Source organism: Melampsora larici-populina (assembly GCF_000204055.1).
Source record: "Melampsora larici-populina 98AG31 unplaced genomic scaffold MELLAscaffold_10, whole genome shotgun sequence".
Lineage (NCBI taxonomy): Eukaryota > Fungi > Basidiomycota > Pucciniomycetes > Pucciniales > Melampsoraceae > Melampsora > Melampsora laricis-populina.
Genome location: NW_006768774.1, coordinates 1828595 through 1847724, shown reverse-complemented (window position 1 = coordinate 1847724; position 19130 = coordinate 1828595). Strand labels below are relative to the sequence as shown.

The window sequence follows — 19130 nt, the reverse complement described above, 5'->3', positions numbered from 1 at the left end:
TTGATTGCTTATAATCATTACATTCTACAATCATCGCTATCTTTCGTTTTCTCTAGTTTGAATTTGTACAGTTTGTATCCAGTATATGTTTTTTTTGCAATTCATCAGACTCAGTCTTTGACATAAACCTCAACTAAAATTGTCACAACTTTAGAACCTACCAATAATTATCTGTTTTGGTTGAGTGAATTTTACACAAATCAAGGATATATAAGAAAAACATCAAAAGAATCCATAGGGTAAAGAGACGTTGAATCAAGTATAATTAAGCCATATCCATTCTATCAGGTGTTGGTACAAGTCCATCTGGTGGCAATTGAGGTGTTGGATGATTTCCATTAAGGAATTGAGCATTATTACCAAACCTTCCATCTTCTCCAATAAACTCTCCTGCATTTGATGCATCTCGAAGGTAGGAAACACTTCTTTTCTCGTCCAAGAAGAGTGTATAGACCCTCTTAATGTCGGCTACATCTACTTCTTTGGCCTTCCGTCGCTTGGCTACAATTGATGCAGTTGTGATCAACTGAATTCCATACCTGAATTGAGAATTTTTCATGGATGGTCAATTGAATTTGAAAATTATTACTGGATAGGGTGTATATGAATGAAGGGTACTGTACCTGAGAGAGCTCTCTGAAGCTATCCGAGTAAGAATATCGAGTGCAGTTGGTGTGAGGGTAACTTCTTCTTCGTCACATCTAAGGTGCGAGATCATTTTTAAGAAACTCGATAATCTTACACATATGACATGGAAGCTTCTCACCGAATGGAAAGAATATGCTTTACTTCCTCGGGTAAATAGGGAGAAGTACTAATGATGAGGGCTCGATCCAATAGATCCATTGGTACACCATGAGGACTTTTGTACTTTGTACCTCGAATCCTTGCCCACCCTCGATTAGATGCCATGATAACAATCGGCGCCAGATCAGTTTCGAGTGCCCGATTCAGGAATGAGAAACATTCGATATCAAGCATATGAACCTACGAGGGAGTTTAGGTAAAACGTTAGCTGAAATTCGTAGTAAGGCAAGGCAGAAGCAAGCGAACCTCATCAATGAATAGCACTCCAGGTACAATTTCAGCTTTGCCTTCTTCCCTCCAATCTGCTACTTTTGAATTAATCTGATCTCTCAATTCAGGCTTAATCTCACCCGTCTCACCACTGAAAAGTGCCAAAAAACCTTGTGTCCTCGAGTTAATGACGTCTATTTCATGTAATGAAACTGTATGCACCACCTGTTTCTTGGTTTGAAGTTCGCCCTCTGGGCATTGTACAAATTTGGTCTGATTGAAGGAATTGTAAAATATCCGAAATAGACAAAGAAGCAACGTCATTAGTTTTTGAGCGGATTCTCGGAAAAGTATCAAGATCCTTCAACTAACTTCAGCACCGATAGCGTCATAATCACGAGCACGTGCAAAACTTCTTCCCACTTTGGTGATCTTGCCGGTTGTTTTGTCAATCACGATCACGTCACCTGCGATAACTTTTTCTTTGTTAAGGCTTTCAATCATCTTATGACCGAGATCGTAGATTGTTTCCATATCACTTGTCTTCATTGTCAGTTTTCCCGTTTTAGCAGCCTAAAGATAAATCAGACGCGACAGAAATCAGGTTGAGTAAAGATATAATCCAAATTTGATCAATTATCGATTGATGCGAGACTGACTCCGGTCAAACTTCGATCCACTTGAATTTCTACTACCTCCCCTTGAATGACTTCACTTTCTTCTCTAATCCTGACTCCAATTGACCGCCTGAAAGCTTGGGTGAGTGATTCAGTCTTTGACATTTCGAGTGAGAAGATCTCAGAGGCCGAAAGAGTGGTAAAGGGTACATCAGGTCCAAGTGATTGCGCCATGCCTTATTTCGATGGAAAAAACGCGATTAGACCAAAAAAATTCTATCAATATCCACAATGTCCACAGTATGTAGTGAATTGAAGAGATGCAAACTAGCGTACGTACCCATCGCGATAGCTGTCTTTCCTGAACTAGGTGGTCCTGCCATTAAGATTGCACGACCAGCAATTCTACCTTCTTGAACCATTTTAAGTATCACACCTGCTGCTCTTCTTGCTTTGGTTTGACCGACCATTCCTTGAGCATTAGGTTTAGGTTCAAGTCGATCATCTAAACCAAGTCCACGGATATGTGAATGTGCTCCTATCCTTTCTAATTTTGTTACATCTCTTACTTCGCTTGATGATGTGATAAGTGGTGTTGCCTATTGAAATGAAGTCCAAGTTACCAGTTAGTTTGAGTGTATGATTTGCTTGATAGCTTGAGTTCGAATGACTTACCATCTTGATAGTTTGCTTGATGAGAATTGATATCTTATTTTGGTTGGATTCTGTTTGATCTCGTATTTTGTATTTTTTGAGGATGTATGCAGAATACGCAGCTCACTCGGCACAAGCATATCCCTTGTAGTAGCATTCGAGGCTTCACCTTTCACAGCTTTTCTGTAGCCTGTTGACTTGCTGTCACACTCCGCAAATGCAGTCAATATTCAAAGGGACCAATGAGGACCAATGTGATGAGTACAATGCAAATATCTTCAAAGACAATTAATGCTGTATGTATGATATATTTCATCAAGCATTTGGAGTATGATTCAACCTTGGATAGTCCAGAATTCAGGACAGGAAGTCAAGTGCACAACATAAGAAAGCATGTGCTCAAGCCTCGAAGTAGCCACTCATGAAAACCTCATGAAATAGTCTGCATGTTGTAGATCAAGTTGGAAAAGAAGTTGTTACTGGAAATTTTTGAGCTTGATGCCATTGTACATACATACCAGTGGTAAGATTCATATTGGGCACTGTGAGGCAAGAGCAGCACAGTGTACAGACAACAAGAAAAGAGGTGTCAGTGTTGCTGGTAAGATGATGGAATGATGCATTCTATTATGCATCCAGGGAGTCACAAAAAAACACAAAAGTATAAAAAAAGTGACCAAAATCAACACTTTGTGGGAACATCTTTTGAATTTTGAGTCCCACAATTGTAAGAAGCTTCAGGGTGTGCAACCAAAGTACCATCCAAGAGGTAACCTTATGTTATTTGATGAAGTTCAAAAGGGCCAAATCAAAACAGGAAGAAAGATTGAGAGAAGAGGAGATCACCTGAAAATTAAATCCAGATTTTTCAGGGTGGACTTCTCATCCATTGACTATACTTTCCAGCCAGGATTATCTGTTGAACTCCTTTATCATACCAACAAGAATCAAATGGCTTCTCCCAGCTCCTCTACCAATTTTATCCACCACCCCTTGGCACTCAAGGTTGTGCAGTTTGAGGGCACTCTCAATGCATGTGACCTTGACTGACATGATCTCCAGGCTGGTAAACATTTGAACATACTGGACCCCGGATGGATTCTTTTACCTGGGAGGCCTGGTCCTAGTCAAGAATACTGGTATGCATTGAGGACCCAGAAGAAGCACTTTTTGAATCTTGGCCTGATAGATCTTGAAATCATGATACATACGTAAGATTCAAGCCTTTTGAGCCAACCTCTCATTTTTGAAGGTGTTGCATTGTGCAGCAAGGAATGATTGCAGCTGCTGTTCACTCTCTGAACCTTCAGTTGTCATTTCAAGCTTCTGACTACACTCCAATATGATTTTAAATTATTACATACCGGATAAAGCTTCAGTTGGTCCAGCTTCTGCCCATGACAAGGGTGTTGGGGAGAGCATTGTTCAGATCCCAAAGGTTTTGTGACTAAAACTCAAAGTTTCGACTTCCCAGACGGCTTCACTTTCAGCCTTCAGGATACGTGCCCCATTACAATCATAGCGAGGTACAGTTGTAGTAGTATGGTGGTGGGGGTTGTGTAAACGAGTGTCGAGGGTGAGGGACTTTTAACCCCATCGGCTTTCAAGCCTCATCAAATCATACAAGCTTCCAAGAAAGGAGAACTCCAACCAAAAGCACAAAGGAGACAGTCGATACCATCAAATCTTCGATCGAACAACAAACTACATAATCGGAACCCACCTTGCATGACTGGCTCATCTCTCCTCTTTTCAAGCAGTCTACAAGCTTGCTCTCATCACTTACGGGTCGGTCTCTATACTCTCGGTGTTTTGGTTATGTTGATGAGCTACATTTTTGATTACACGATAGACCTCGATAGACCTCTTCTCAAGGATATCGCATCGATCCATCATCACATTATACTTTTGAATTTGAATAACAGATGGTTGAGATTAACCCGATGAGCGGTTACCGTTCGACCAATGAAAATCTCAACTGTCTCCTCAGCTGAAGTTGATTCCAAATAAACATGATTTTACTATTTCAAGTTGATGATCGATGATCGATGATAAATTATCAAGCTCTCCTGTGTCTATGTATCTCGTCTGAAGGATCACCCACCTCATAGTGAAGCACAACTGAACCCTTTTCCCTTTGACTCAGCAATTCATTTCTTCATCATCTTTTGGTCACCCTGAGCATTTTTCATCATAGAATTTCATTCTTCATCTTATTCTCATCATCATTTCTTTCTGTCTCAAACATTCATCTTGATTATTGAGGCGTTCGCTGGCACACAATGATGGGTGCTTCAAAATCAAAATCTCAACGAAAGTCTCAGTCCTTACAATCCACAACACACCAGCTGCCTAATGACACTCATCTCAATGATGAACCCTCACTCAAGAAGAAGTTGGATCAACCAATCACATCTTCATCTGCAAGCCTCTTTCATTCATTTTACTTTTTACTTTTTCCTTTTCAGCATTCATCTCAACTCTCATTTATCTTCGTCAAAGCATTTCTCATTATTTCCAACTGCCGAGTTATCCGACATGTGTACTTGGTAGATTTGTCTACTCTTTGGAAGTCTTGTGTTGTTCATGTCCAATCCTTCATACACTTTTGATGTGTACGTTGATCTGGGGCTACACATGGAGCCATCTATGCGCTCTGCTTCCGAAGCCTTCAAAGGCCCTTTTCACCTGCTAATGTTGATGTTGAACAGTCTGGGCTATTTGTCCCAAGAAAAGGGTTCGCACTTTGAACTTTGAAGTCCTCAATCAATTAAGCTTATCTAGAAATACATTCCGCCATGACTTGAATATTTGAATGGTATCTTCCGCCATTTACAGACATCATTTACATGGTGACTCGTCATTCCATTGGGGGTACATAGAACAAACACTGATTTCCCTCTCTCACTTGTAACGCTTCTCTCCTCGAGCATTCACCAATTCGATTTCTCAATTTTCTTTCGCTTCTTCATCCGATTATCCATCTTAGATTACATCTGATTTGTGAATTACTTCTTGATTACTTTTTGAATACGATCATCAGCGTGCCTCGTCTAAGATGCCTTCGGCAACTGCTCCTTCCACAATAACCGCTCGAACAGCCGAGTTAGTAAGACATTTAAATACCGCGGCTTCAGAGCCATATCCTGGTCAGTTTTCAAACATCGTATATCAAAAATCGATCTATTCGATATTTCCTTAATCGATCAAGACTCATGAGTACTTACGTATCACCAGGTCTTCACAAGGTCAAATCGCTTCGAGCCGCTGCAACGGTTCGTGATCCATTCACGAATGAGGATACAGGATTCCCAAGTGATGTTCGTCAAGGGATGGGTATCCGAGGGTTACTTCCTCCAGCGGTCGAAAGTCTCGATATGCAAATGGCTCGTGTACTCGATCAAATGAGAGTCAAACGAACTACGATCGGTCAAGTTGAGCTTTTGTTTTGATAACATGATCGATCATCGACATTGTGTCTTACTTTGATCATGATCGATATGAATACAGTATTGTTATCTTTCCAACTTGAGACAAAGCAACGTCAATCTGTTTTATCATGTCCTGTTAAAGAATACTGCAGAAGTGGTCCCATTGGTCTATACACCTGTAGTTGGAGAAGCATGTATCAAGTGGTACGTCTTTCTTGAATAGCCAATAATGATGTACATCTTTCTCAACACTTGGTTTTATTTCGTTCAATAGGTCACATATCTATCAACGTCCTGGTCCGTCAAGAGCCCGTTCCACTCTTCATTCTTTTTGTCTTGAACCAAGCCTCCATTGGCTTATGGCTTGAATTCTTTCTAGAGGGTTTATATGTCAGTTGGAACGATAGAGGTTCTATTAAGGAAGTCTTAGGCAATTGGCCTATGCCTGAAGAGGCTCGTATTTGTGTGGTGACGGATGGATCTAGGATATTGGGTAAGTCTTTGTATTGTACTTTGTTCTGAGTCTGACCACTTTATTCATCATCTATCTCGCTATTCACAGGATTGGGTGACCTTGGGATCGGAGGAAGTAAGCTCAAGATCACACTAGCATCACATCCGTCATCACTACCCTACTAATGTAGGTGTGTGCGATCACAGTGGGTATTTCCGTTGGAAAATTATCACTATATGTTGCTGCTGCAGGGTGCGTATCTCTTTCTTTTGAAGCTGTATATAAAAATCACTCTGATTGAAGTTGTCCTACTTTAGCATTCGACCATGGGCCACTGTTCCGATCTGTATCGATCTTGGTACTGACAACGAGAAGAACTTGAGCGATCCATTCTATCTAGGTCTTCGAATGAAACGTCGATCTAAAGCTGAAGTAATGCCTGACCCTCTGGATTCATACTTTGATGCAAATTTGTGTAGGATTTGCTTGATACTGATAATGATATACTATTATGGATTTATCAGGCCGAAGTGTTTATGGATGAGTTTATGGAAGCTGTTCATGCTACTTTCCCAGAGCTTGTGATCCAACATGAGGATTTCGCTACGGAGAGAGCCTTTGATGTAAGCTCATATGTTCACGTGAGGTGTATAGACCCAACTGACGATTCAGTACCTCTTAGTATCTTGAAAAATACCAACCTAAATATCCCATGTTCAATGAGTGAGTACTGCATCGGATCAATGTTTCAAGTACTTGCACGCTGATTGAGATGTTTTCTATCATGTAGTGATATCCAGGGTACTGGAGCAGTCATCTTGGGTGGTTTCATTAATGCTGCTCGATTGTCTGCCGCAGCAAGCAAACGTGACCTTAAAGATCAAAGGATAGTCTTTATGGGAGCGGGAAGTGCGGGTGTAGGTGTAGCTAAACAGCTCTTATCTTTCTTCTGTAACTGGGGCATGACAGAGGAGGAAGCCAAGGAAAGAGTCTGGCTCGTTGACACAAAGGTATAGAAAATGTTGATGTGTTAATTGTCGATCAGATCGCACCAACTGATGATCTTCTCGATATATAGGGACTTGTGACTGAAGATCGAGGTGACAGACTAGCGGCTCACAAGGTTTTCTTTGCTCGAAAGGCCGGTGGGCCTCAATTCAAGTCTTTGATTGATGTGATTCGATCAATCAAGCCAACAGCTTTGATTGGTTTGGCTGCGACGGCCAATCTGTTTGATGAAGCTGTGGTCAAACTGATGGCTGAGTTTAACCCTCGACCCATCATCTTTCCCTTGTCTAACCCAGTACGTTTCTTCATAATTGCACTTTCCGCTGTTTGTTGAAGATAGATGTCAAGGAGGTTCTCTAACAATTCATGTATGTATTTCTTTAGGTACATTTAGCTGAATGTACTTTTGAAGAAGCTGTTAAATGGACAGACGGTCAAGTTTTGTTTGCCTCTGGTAAGACTTTTGATCAGAGGCTATTGATTTTGATTAATAAGTAACAAAACTGATGATGTTATTTTACAGGATCTCCTTTTGCTAGCTCAGGATGGCGAGGCAAGACAATTGAGCCTGGACAGGGTAACAATATGTATGTGTTCCCAGGTATTGGGCTAGGAGCGATCTTAGCACGGGTCAAGACGGTATCCGACAAGATGATCGAGGCGTCCGCCTTGGCTCTTTCGGATGCCTTGACCCCAGAAGAAAAAGAGGCGGGATTACTATACCCCAGGCTTGACAGGTAAGCTCTGTGTTGATCCATGAAGATGATGATCTGAAGACTAAGCCAAAGAACTTTTTAGAATCCGAGAAATCAGCACTGTTGTGGCTCTCCGAGTCATCAGGCAGGCACAAGAAGAAGTAGGTGTTGATATCTATCTAGCCTTATGAAAAGTGGATCAATTGCTGATATATTGAGGATCACCTTTTCTGAACTTCAGGATTTGGTTGGAAACGCCATTGTACACAAACTAGACGATGAGGAGCTCAAGAAGTATATTGAGCAAAAGCAGTATTGGCCAGAATATATGTCTGTTGAACACTTGAACCGAGCTATTTCTCCTTAGAAGCAATCACAATGACATTTTTATTAATGAAATCAAGTATATATTCCTATTCCAAACGCATGCAATTTTACATTTATTGCAATTTATTGATTAGTTTGTTGAAATAAACTTGATGGTAAGCTTCACAAGTTAACTTGTTACTGAACTTGAAAATGACAGATTAATGATGTGGGATTGAATGATGAGTATGGGGTCTTGAATCAAGGATGAGTTGGTGAGGTCTTGTGATCGATTAGCCAAAGAATAAGAGATCCCTTGGAGATGAGTCCCGTGAATGATGAGCCGTTTCAAAGATGATGTCATACAGGATGAATGTCTCCTTGATGGCATGGGATGAGCTTCCTAGAGTCTCGTGATTGGCTCATTAGTCATGAGAACCAAGAGAAAGGGTTTGGTTTGTATCAGATGACTGCTGAGATGACGATCGATAGAGTTACGATTAAAATTTAGGATTACATATAAAGTCTATCTAGTATCTTGACTGTTTGGTTTACATTCAATTCCTACACAGCAAACACTCTAACAAAATGACTTCAACTTCAGACCAAACTCAATCCAGCCAACCTACTCATACTACTCAAGAACTCATCTCACTCGAACAAACTTATGGAGCTCACAAGTAAGTCATCATCACATCACATTCCAATCCATCATATCATATAGCTAATCCTAATTTATCCATCCCATCAATCCCAGTTATCATCCACTTCCCATAGTCTTTTCAAGAGCAGCCGGATGTAAAGTATGGGATCCAGAAGGAAATGATTACATTGATTGTTTAAGCGCTTATTCTGCAGTAAACCAAGGACATTGTCATCCTAAAATCATTCAAGCACTTATCCATCAAGCTCAAACTTTAACTTTAGCTTCAAGAGCGTTTTATAATTCTAATTTAGGTTTGTTTTCTCAAAAGATTTCTAATACGTTTGGTTATGAATCTATGTTACCTGTGAATACGGGAGTTGAAGCTGTTGAAACTGCCTTGAAATTGGCTAGGAAATGGGCTTATATGAAAAGTTAGTTTTGGATTATCTTACCTTTTTGATGTAAATTTTCGTAAGAGTTTCCCTTTACTCACGTGAAGAGATTGGTTACTTTTTTGATTCAATAGAGGGTGTACCACCTGGAAAAGCGATCATCATCAGTGCTGATGGTAATTTTCATGGAAGAACGTTGGGTGTGATTGGAATGAGGTCCGTAAGACATTCGATTTGAACATCCTATACTGATCATTACACTTATCTTGATTTTTTTCATTAGTACGGATCCAGTAGCTCTAGAGGGTTTTGGACCTTTTCTTGAATCCATTGGATCTCGTTGTCCACGCTCGAGTGGGGATGACAATCGTTTGGTTCGATACAAGTTTGTTACTCTAGCTCTCTTTTTCACTGATGCGGATCTTTGAATGGACACTAAACATTCAATTTCGTTCTGGTGCTCATCACGATGTGTGGAAATGTAGTGTTCTAAGTGATCTTGAAGCTGCACTAAACGCACATGGTCCTCATACAGCGGCTGTTTTACTCGAACCGATCCAAGGAGAAGCAGGGTAAGTCAAAATCAAATTCGATTCTCTCCAATTTTCCCATGTCACGCGTGTTTTGCCTTACGTTTTTGGGTTGGTTAAATTTTTTCAAGTGTATTTGTACCAGATGATGATTACCTTCTTAAAGTACAAAAACTTTGTCGTGATCATAATGTGTTATTGATTATTGATGAAGTACAAACTGGATTAGGAAGAACCGGAAAACTGTAAGATATGACCATTCAAACCTTGAATCTGAAAGACAAACCGATACTAAAAGATTGATTTTATTCAATAGACTTTGTCAGCACCATCATCAAGGTTTAAGAGCTGATATAGTCACCTTGGGAAAAGCTTTATCAGGTGGAGTGTATCCAGTTTCAGCTATCTTAGCGGATCGAAAGATTATGGATGTCATTCGCCCTGGTGAACATGGTTCTACTTTTGGTGGAAATCCTTTGGCTTGTGCTGTTGCTACGGCTGCTATTGATGTTTTGATTGATGAAAAGATGATGGAAAGAGCTGAAGAGATGGGAAACCTTTTGAGATCTGGATTAGAGGTAAATGATTGATGATGTTTGATTTCTGATTCAGTTTTGATAAGTTGAACCATGAATTTAATGTGATTTTGGATTGTTTTCAGAAACTTAAAACGATCGGAATAGATGGAAAAGAATGTCAACCTGGTAAAGGTTGGATCAGAATCGTAAGAGGAAAAGGATTGTTAAATGCGATTGTGATTAATGGAACTGAATCTAAAAAGAAAAGAGGAGCATGGGAATTATGTTTGTTAATGAAATCTAAAGGAGTCTTGGCTAAACCTACTCATGGTGATATTGTTAGACTTGCACCTCCTTTGGTTATTAGTCAAGAAGAAATTCAAATTGTGGTCAATGTGATTGGTGATTGTTTGAAAGAATTGGATTTGGTGAGTTTTTTTCTTTTGAATTTCTTTTAGATGAAAAAATTGATTGATTTGAACCGGGTTTTTTTGGTTTTTTAAAAAAAGGTTGAAACTATTCCAAGTTTAGAAATTGATCATTGATGATTCAAGTAGTTTGAATCGATTTTAGTTTGCATTGGTCTTGATATCCTTTATCATTTCATAAGAACATTCAAATCGTTTTTTTTTGCTTCATTGCTTTTTCATGTTGTTTTGATTGAAGTTTATGATTTCGTCTTCATCGTTGTTATTTGATCATTAGAGACACAAATTGATAAGTAGGCTATCTGTTAGACATCTTATTCTAGTTTGTTATCTTTTTTTGGACTCTTTTCTAGAACAAGATTTGGTTAAATATGTAATGCAAGATAGAGATACTTGATAATGTATCCACCAAAGAGCTGATTCAAGAACTCTTTACCTCTGGAAGTACGTAGTGGATCAGAGTTGAGATAGTCGTTTCCTTGTGAGTCTGAGGCTTTGAGTGAGAGGGACTCATGACAAATCCCCAACTCTTGACTGGAGAGTATCTCAAAGTTGATTGGGCGGTTTGTCATTCACTTCTACCACCTCAAGGCTGCTCAACACATGGTTGAAATGGTTTTGTGTCAAGATTTTGCCTGTAGACTCGCTCATGTGTTTTAAAGATGCTTGCAGTGCTTGTACTTTTCCACACTTTTCCATCCTTGGAATCACGAGGAGGCTTCATGCAGGACCCCGGAATGCCCCTATAAAGGGTAGTGAAATAAAAAGTTCCTTTTTGACTTCCGCGGATCCCCATTCCTGCCAAAACGCTAAGTCCATTCCTGGCTTCACCCATAGTTCTAAGAGGGTATGCACAGACAAGCAGTGGTCAAAGGCTGGCATCGATGGCAAAAACCAGCAATAAAACAAGGCAGAAATCGGCAGAATCAAAGCGAGCTGTCTATAATCCCATGAATTTTAACACCGCGGAAGTCAAAAAGGAACTAATTATTTCACTACTCTTTATAGGGGCATTCCGGGGTCCTCTTCATGCTGCAAATTCAATGGTGAGTGACATTCAACGTGGTCCAACTTTACATCCCTAGACCTTTCCCTCCGTTGGTTTTGTTGGAAGAGGTAATTTATCAAGTTAGAACAGGCTTTGTTTATTTCAGGTGGTTTGTTTGATCTCTGTGTTGGTGGCTATTAAGGAATGACAAGTGGGTTCTGAGCAGAATGGTATTGAGCATTAACAATGAGATTGCAGAAGAGAGAGAAAACAAGAATACACTGTTTCCAGAAAACTAGTATAACATCTACTACAGCTCAGCTGAGAATTCTCAAGTCTTGAGAGGGTTGATTGAATTTTTGAACTCATTTTCAGATATTCACAGTTATCATCAATAGCTTGTAGTTTGTTGCTTTCAAATTGCTCACAAAATGGAACATGAACCATGGCAAAATTTATATTGAAAACGGTTGATATTGCTCTGCTTTTTGCTAATTACATTTATTTACAAATACACATTCTGTCAAAGAGATGATTGAGAAACAAACATTATACAAAAACCGATTTGATCCATGTCACTTGATCAATATTCTGATCAAGTATCTCCGGTCTTAAATAAACCTCCTTTCTTTGGTGAAGCAGCTGCTCCTCCCATTGGCATCATTCGACGATCGAGTCCTCCTTGTACTGGTTTAAACTCTCGAAGCTAGTAAAGTCAGAAAGTAATTATATGATGAGACTGTTGTATTATTTTTGAAAATTGATGAAAGCAGAAAACTTACAGGGGTGAAATTTTGGCTACTCAATAGACCTGAAGGTGAAGCAGTCAAAGGAATTTCACTTATCCCTTGTCTTGCTTCCTTATCTTCGATTTGATTACATGGAATTCCATTATACGCTCCGAATAACATGGTGATGATGCAAGCAAGAGCAATGAACCGGGGTGTAATATAAGACATCATCTTGGTGCTGAAAAGGTTTGTAAAATCGAAATGGAAAAGGTTGAAAAGGTAATGGTTTGTTTGCGAAGAAAATATTTTAGTACAAAACAAAATATAATGATCTCGAATCAAAATGTATATACAGCTGTGTTATAAATGGAGGATATGTAGAATGAGTTAGGATGGGATGATGAGAAGTACTGGTGATCAAATCCAAAGCATTTTATAACAGAAACACTACCCCACTCTTCTCTTGGAGAACTCAAAAGAGAGGCGAAAATGAGATGGACGCGGCTTTCTGTGCACTTGTCACTCGCCATGCAGAGTTCTTGACCAAGTCAACTACTACTTCTTGCCATGCTAATAATTATCTCTGTGTCCAGGTTCAGGTCAAGGAAATCTCAAGCTGAAAGCTAACATCAGAAAGATCTTCAGCGACTGAGACCAAGCGCATTTTACACAGCGAAACTCCATCAACACCAAGCCTATCAAGGCGAAGGAGATGTAATTCAAGTGCCACTATATGCCAAGTAGGAATTCTGACTGAATGTTCATATTTGCAAATGGATGACAAAATATAGCTGCCCGTAGCAACGCCATCGCGCTTCGCTATGCTGCGCTATAAATGATCTTTTGAAGAGCGGAGCGATCCGGGGCTATGCCTAGGAGCTGGATCGCTGCGCTATCATTTCATGGTCGCAGCGATGCGACATATTACATCGCTCCGCTTCCCTCTGGTCAAAGTGGGCTCGCATAGCGCATGAGTGCACAAACAAGTTTGTTGTCAACAATGATTGCTTTGTATGATCATTAATAGCAGAGTGGGGATTCTCATGTATTGAGAAGCAAGAAGAAAAACTGCGCACATAGAGATAGAAATAGGATAAGTAGAGATAGGATAAGAAAAAGAAAAATAGAAATAGAAAAACAATTTTTTTAACTTTTTATTAATCATGTACTACTATTTTGTTATATGTTGGACCTTGAGAAAAAATGGAAAAAGTTACAGCTCATGTTTTTAACCGGATGTAACACAGCAAACACTGTATTTTTTTGTTTTCAGTGGCGTATTTTGAGGTTGAATCTTTTCTAGGGTAGCAAAAAACTTTCTTTTTTTTCTCAATGTCCAACACATAACAAAATAGCTGTAGGTGATTAATATAATAAGCAGGCAGAGTGGGGATATTGAAGGGGTGGGAAACAAGGATCCAAAAAGGAGAGAAAGGAATTATAGATTGAACACATCAACTACCTTCTAGCCTTGTTGCTAGAAGTTTCATACTTGGACAAACACTATTGCCTCTGCAAAATTACCTGAAAACATGATCTTTGATTTGAACCATTCATGTACACCAACAAGCTGCTGTATCATTTTTGTGGTTAAAGATGCTCAAGAAGGTGGGGCAATATCCCCCGCAGACAAAAAATTCCTCTCACGTGGGGCAGATATGCCAGATATGCAAGGTAATCTCAAGCCAGTGAAGCAAGGACAGGAATGTCCTTTTCATGCTCCTGTATACAAAATAAAAATGTCAGATAAATAAATAAATAACCTTTTGAAGAAGTGAAATTGATTGAGAGGGACTTGAACTGATCTTCCATCAATCCAGCTCATTCTGACTAAAATTCAAAAGATGAGCACCTTCTTGATAAGTAGGACATTCTTCTTGGTGTTGATTGGCTGCAAACTGAAATACCACTTGAGTTGTAAATTAGACATCAAACTTGGAAAAATTGGGGTTAGGTGAGATGAAAGGGGTTTGGATTTCTTCAATGTCTGAGTTTGAAGACATTGGATTTTCAGACCATCTATCAAGAGTTCCTTTGATGGCACAGTCCAATATGGCTTTTGCTTGGGGGGGCTCTTCAGGGTAATTGATGACAAAAAAAAAATTGAAAAGGACATTAAGATTAGTGGCTAAGACTATTGCATCCAAGGAACTGCCTCAGCCTGATACCCTTCAGGTTTTGTACATATCACATTGAGCATGTGCCTGAGCTCTGGGTCTTCACAGGATTTCTGCAGCTTATCAATGTTGAAGATGCCCCCAAGTATTTGGCAAGTAAGACACACCTGGTTACTTTGTTGGATTCCATTTGTTTGGTAGCGTACAGGAATATCTATGTATGATGAGATTCTAAGCATTGAATTTAAAGATAAAAAAGATAATAAATGAAATGAAATATTGAGAAAGCCAAATAAAAAGGATCCCACTATTTAGCGCCCGGTATCCGATATCCGGCGCCCTAAACCGGGTCGGACCCAGGCGCTGAACTATTATTCAGCCCGCTTTTGAAAAAAACGGGCTGAGTTTGGCGGGCTTTTGATTTGAGTCTTACTTCATCCATCTCACTCTCTTCTCTCACTTCGCACTATCTTAAATTTGCCCCTTTGAGCTCTTTTCTTTCGTCCTCAGAACCAATGTAAGCATGGCATAGGTAATTGCATATAATTTCATGATGGCATAGGGCATAGATCTAAAAATAAGCATAGCTGAGCATTCATCTCGTAAAAATAAAACAACCAGTACGACCAACAACAGAAACAAAAAGTGAGAGAGACAACAAGCAGTGAGGAAGCAAAGGGAGAGAAAGTGAAGTTCAAAACCCTTGGTTGGACCACATATCTAACTGGGCTTGATATTTTGAAACCCATTGAGGTATGTGGGTGGTGCCGATTGAGACCGAGAGGGTATCACCGTAAAGAGCTGGGAAGGGAATTGGCTGACCGCCAGTGCTGAGATGAACAAAATGATCACCATTTACAAAGGCGAGGACAATCGGATCATTTTCATTGGGCGGTATACGATAAGGCAAAAAAGTGCAGCTGTTGGCCTCCACAGGGTCAAACAGGATAACCGGACGTTCAAATGCTTGTGCAATAATGTATCCCACAAAAGGCATGCGTAACCAGTACGCCCGTTCACACTTGATGCCTTGAGGTTGAAGTCTGACTGGTAAATCCTCCATGACCTCGGTAGCAAAGGACTTGATAGTACGCCTAGTCTTCACTCCAGGCTTCATTCCAGGCATAGTTGAAAGCAATTTTTGATGGTCTTCTTTGTTTGACAGGAGCTCTTCTAGCAGTTCACGGCGAACTGTTACATAACTGTCCCCATGTCAAAATCCAAGCGCGGAAGCGATAGCGAGGTAACCACAGTTGCCAAATGGTGGTGGGTTGCAAATTGACTTGATGAACGGAACAATGATTCCAGGAAGTTGTTTCTATATGTTTTGTTCAACCGGTGTTTTAAGCGCGCTCTTGTGTACTGCTGAAGATAGGGATTTGCGAGACATCGAGGTACGGGTTTTGTTGCCGACATTTGGTTCAACAACAATTACATCAGATGAATCGTCTATAGAATCATCTGGCAATGGAAATACTACAGTGCCATAGGTGCGACTATCTTCCAACGTGGCCCGGACCACAGGATCCCTTCGCTCGAGGTTTAAATCTTCGGCTATCAAACAGGTCGCCATTTCCGGTATGAGGACTTGACGCAGATAGAGATCTGGGGCAAGAGGCTATGTCCTCGCAAACGTTAGATGCTCTTGGGCGCTGAGATTCTTGATGAAGGCTGACTCGAGTGACGTAACAATGATTTCGTAGCCCTGATACCCATAACTGAAAAAAAAGTAAGATCAGATACTTTATTAATTGATGTTGTCACAGATGACAGGGACAAGAGACCCACTATCCAGGTTGTTCAACTTCGAAATTGCCAAATTGGGCATTAATACTCCCAATATTAGGTCCTTTAGATTTCCAACGTGACTTGGCATCATCCAAGTAATATGATGATTCCACGTTGTTGATTATGTTGATCAGGACGGTTGTGTGTTTTTGAATACGACTGTGGACATGAGATATAAGAATCTACTGCTACTGATATGGGTATGCATAAGATCTCAATCTTACCTAGGTAAGTCACCAAAATTAATAGTTTGCGGCCATCCCTTGCTGACACCCGAAGGGATAATTTCACGTTCAGCTTCGTGTAAGGCACAGAAGTCGGCAGTTTGGGTGAACTGAATAAGTTCCAAATAATCAATCAGTTAATTTTGGGAATTGGAACGAGCTGAATGAAAAGATTCATTACTTACAGGCAGGGACATTGCTCCTGAACGGCCAATCCCTTTACGTAAGTTTGGCAACGCGAGGAGAGTAGCTTTCATTTTGTTGAGCTTTGTAGAAGGTCTTTCAGGAAGAGGATCGTCACAAAAAGGGCAAAGGTTTTCTTCTTCTGCACTTTCATCGTTGTCAGTGTCAGATTGTTCAAGGTGAGAGTCTTCATCCGATTCCGAAGACATGGCCAGAGGTTTTTCTTCCACAATATTACACAAGTCAAATTGAGAAGTAACCTTATCGGGTACAATCGAACCAGAGGCAGCGGGCGTAGGAAGGACAGCTGTCGTTTGGGTGGCATCAAGTTCTTGATCTTCGGCACTGAGTGTGAGTGCTAGGCGAGTTGGACACGTGGTGATCCGGTGACGTCCAATACCACAAAAGCTGCATTTGTTGACACGGGGAGTTTTCTTAACTTGATCAATTTCGAATTGGGATTTCCATCGACCTTGTTGACCTTCATCGGCTTTGGCCTTCTTTGAGCGTTTGGTTATGGCTTTGGGACGACCTCGATTGTTTGTCTTGACGTCAGCGTTTAAGATTGGAACAAGGCTGTAACGGCTGGTTTCCATAAGTCCGATCTCGTCGTACATCTTGCGCAAAGCATGTTCAGGTAAATCCAATAAGTGATCAAACTTCACGCGCGCGGCTTTGACCAGGCCCTCATGGGTTTCTGGAGGTACATCCATGAATAAGCGCCATTGGGTATGAATGAGGGATACTGAGAGATAGTCAGATTGGTCACGATGAGAAGCCAGTTCATGGGAACAGGGCAGGCCCCAAGCGCCTTGAAAAGTATGAGTACAAGGGCGTTGGAGTGAATTGGGTAGTAAGTCGTACTGTTCCTTGAGTTTCTTCAGAGCAAAGTGAGATACGAGTCGGTTCAGCTCTTTGAAGAACACAGGCATGCCTTGGAGAGTTTTGGTCATCTCGATACCAACAAGCACATTGATTTCCGTGATCTGGTGCTCTTCAAACCGTTTGAAAGAGTTAAAGCAGGTAACGAAGTCATTGTTCCGCCCTTCAAGAAAGCGTTTTGCACGGAAGTGGCTTCCTTCAACCCTTGAAGTAGACGAATTTCCAAAATGAGGCGTCTGAGAGGTGAACAACGTGACAAACTTTTCCGTCCGATTCAGCCAGGTGTTCGCGAGGTAATCGAGTATGTCGTGATCTTTGGCTACCTTAGTAACTGCTTCAAGATTAGAATCATAGTCTAATTTCGTGCTTGAGGCTACAAAGGCATTCCACAACTTCATGAAATCCGCCCATTCAGTATCCGTGAACTTATTCTTGCAGTTCTTGGCAACATTTTGGTTGATGTGCCACACGCAAAGAATATGAACAGCATCAGGAAAGATTTTCGAAATGGCATTGAATAGGGCGGGTTCGGCGTCGGTCGCAAATGTTTGAGGCATCGTAACAGGACTGGTTTGATCTTCATTGTTAAAAACGATGTTCTTCAACTGTGCTAATGCCCATTCATACTGAGTTTCGGTCTCGTTGTGCAAGAAACACATCGCCACAGTGAATGACCAATGGGTGTTGGTGGTACCTACTATATGTAAGAGTGGCAAGTTGAATCTATTTGTTTTGTATGTGCAGTCGAGGGCGAGAACGGTGGGAAATCGACGGGCGAGGCGTATTGCAGAAGGACTTGCAAAGAATAAGTTCTGAAGTTTACCAGTTTCTGAAGTTAGGGTGCGATGAGCCCAGTTACTTTCTGTAATCAAATCGAATAAACCTTGAATAGGAGATCGCCCGTTGAGCCAATTGTCTCTGAGCCAAGAGCGGACATTGTGAATATCTCGAACAAGAGGCTGTGATCCTGATTCGACATCGATGAGTGAGCGGATTTGGGCAGCTCGACAACCGGCAGATGAGAGTTGGTCAATTTGGCTTCTAATCGGTTGAGGGAATCATCGGTAAATGGCCATATCATGAGGTTTGTCGAATGGTGGGTGATTGTGTTCTTGTTTCGTCGGATTCTTGAGGTCTGAAGTGACGATCCATCTGTCACACCTTGCACGGTAATTGAGAGATAGTTCAAACAAGCAACCCGTCTTTTTCGAAGACGATGATCGTTTCTGAGCCAACGATATGATTTGGTGACCTACTTTGTGGCCAAGAGAACATCGCAAGTATACCCGGATGGTTTCCTGGTTCTCAGTCTTATGGCTCTTCACAGCTAGAGCGTAGCCTTGGTGACGAGCTACTGCATAAAGATACATAAGGCCATTATCCATTTCGATGAACTGTTTGCCGAGCTTGGGGCCAGCAAGCAAACAAACGGGTGCCGCACCTATATGACCAATGATAATAGTGTTTCAACAAACGTTAGTCCAAACCATTTAAAAATGAAAAAAGGAACAACATCAATGA

The 19130-nt window shown here is 40.8% G+C and overlaps 3 protein-coding genes across 3 annotated transcripts; 2 read left to right on the top strand and 1 right to left on the bottom strand.

Annotated features, from left to right (window-relative positions):
- Nucleotides 1-265: 265 nt before the first annotated feature.
- On the bottom strand, nucleotides 266-2312 carry MELLADRAFT_84452 (uncharacterized protein; the record flags this gene model as incomplete). The annotated part of the gene is made up of 8 exons (XM_007407774.1): nucleotides 266-539; nucleotides 624-701; nucleotides 767-987; nucleotides 1054-1290; nucleotides 1390-1590; nucleotides 1677-1870; nucleotides 1975-2233; nucleotides 2310-2312. The coding sequence occupies 8 exons, from the start codon at nucleotides 2310-2312 to the stop codon at nucleotides 266-268; spliced, it is 1467 nt and encodes a 488-aa protein (XP_007407836.1).
- A 3191-nt stretch (nucleotides 2313-5503) lies between these two features.
- Nucleotides 5504-8328, top strand: MELLADRAFT_47694 (uncharacterized protein; the record flags this gene model as incomplete). The annotated part of the gene is made up of 15 exons (XM_007407787.1): nucleotides 5504-5722; nucleotides 5799-5923; nucleotides 5994-6016; nucleotides 6099-6212; nucleotides 6282-6308; nucleotides 6380-6425; nucleotides 6491-6605; nucleotides 6698-6796; nucleotides 6856-6896; nucleotides 6964-7183; nucleotides 7252-7476; nucleotides 7566-7635; nucleotides 7705-7918; nucleotides 7980-8037; nucleotides 8118-8328. 15 exons carry the CDS (start codon nucleotides 5504-5506, stop codon nucleotides 8241-8243), a joined length of 1722 nt encoding a protein of 573 aa, XP_007407849.1.
- A 442-nt stretch (nucleotides 8329-8770) lies between these two features.
- Nucleotides 8771-11106, top strand: MELLADRAFT_71367 (uncharacterized protein; the record flags this gene model as incomplete). Its single annotated transcript, XM_007407788.1, has 9 exons — nucleotides 8771-8862; nucleotides 8940-9259; nucleotides 9355-9436; nucleotides 9504-9605; nucleotides 9706-9792; nucleotides 9882-9995; nucleotides 10067-10328; nucleotides 10412-10696; nucleotides 10778-11106. The coding sequence occupies 9 exons, from the start codon at nucleotides 8771-8773 to the stop codon at nucleotides 10811-10813; spliced, it is 1380 nt and encodes a 459-aa protein (XP_007407850.1).
- Nucleotides 11107-19130: the final 8024 nt, after the last annotated feature.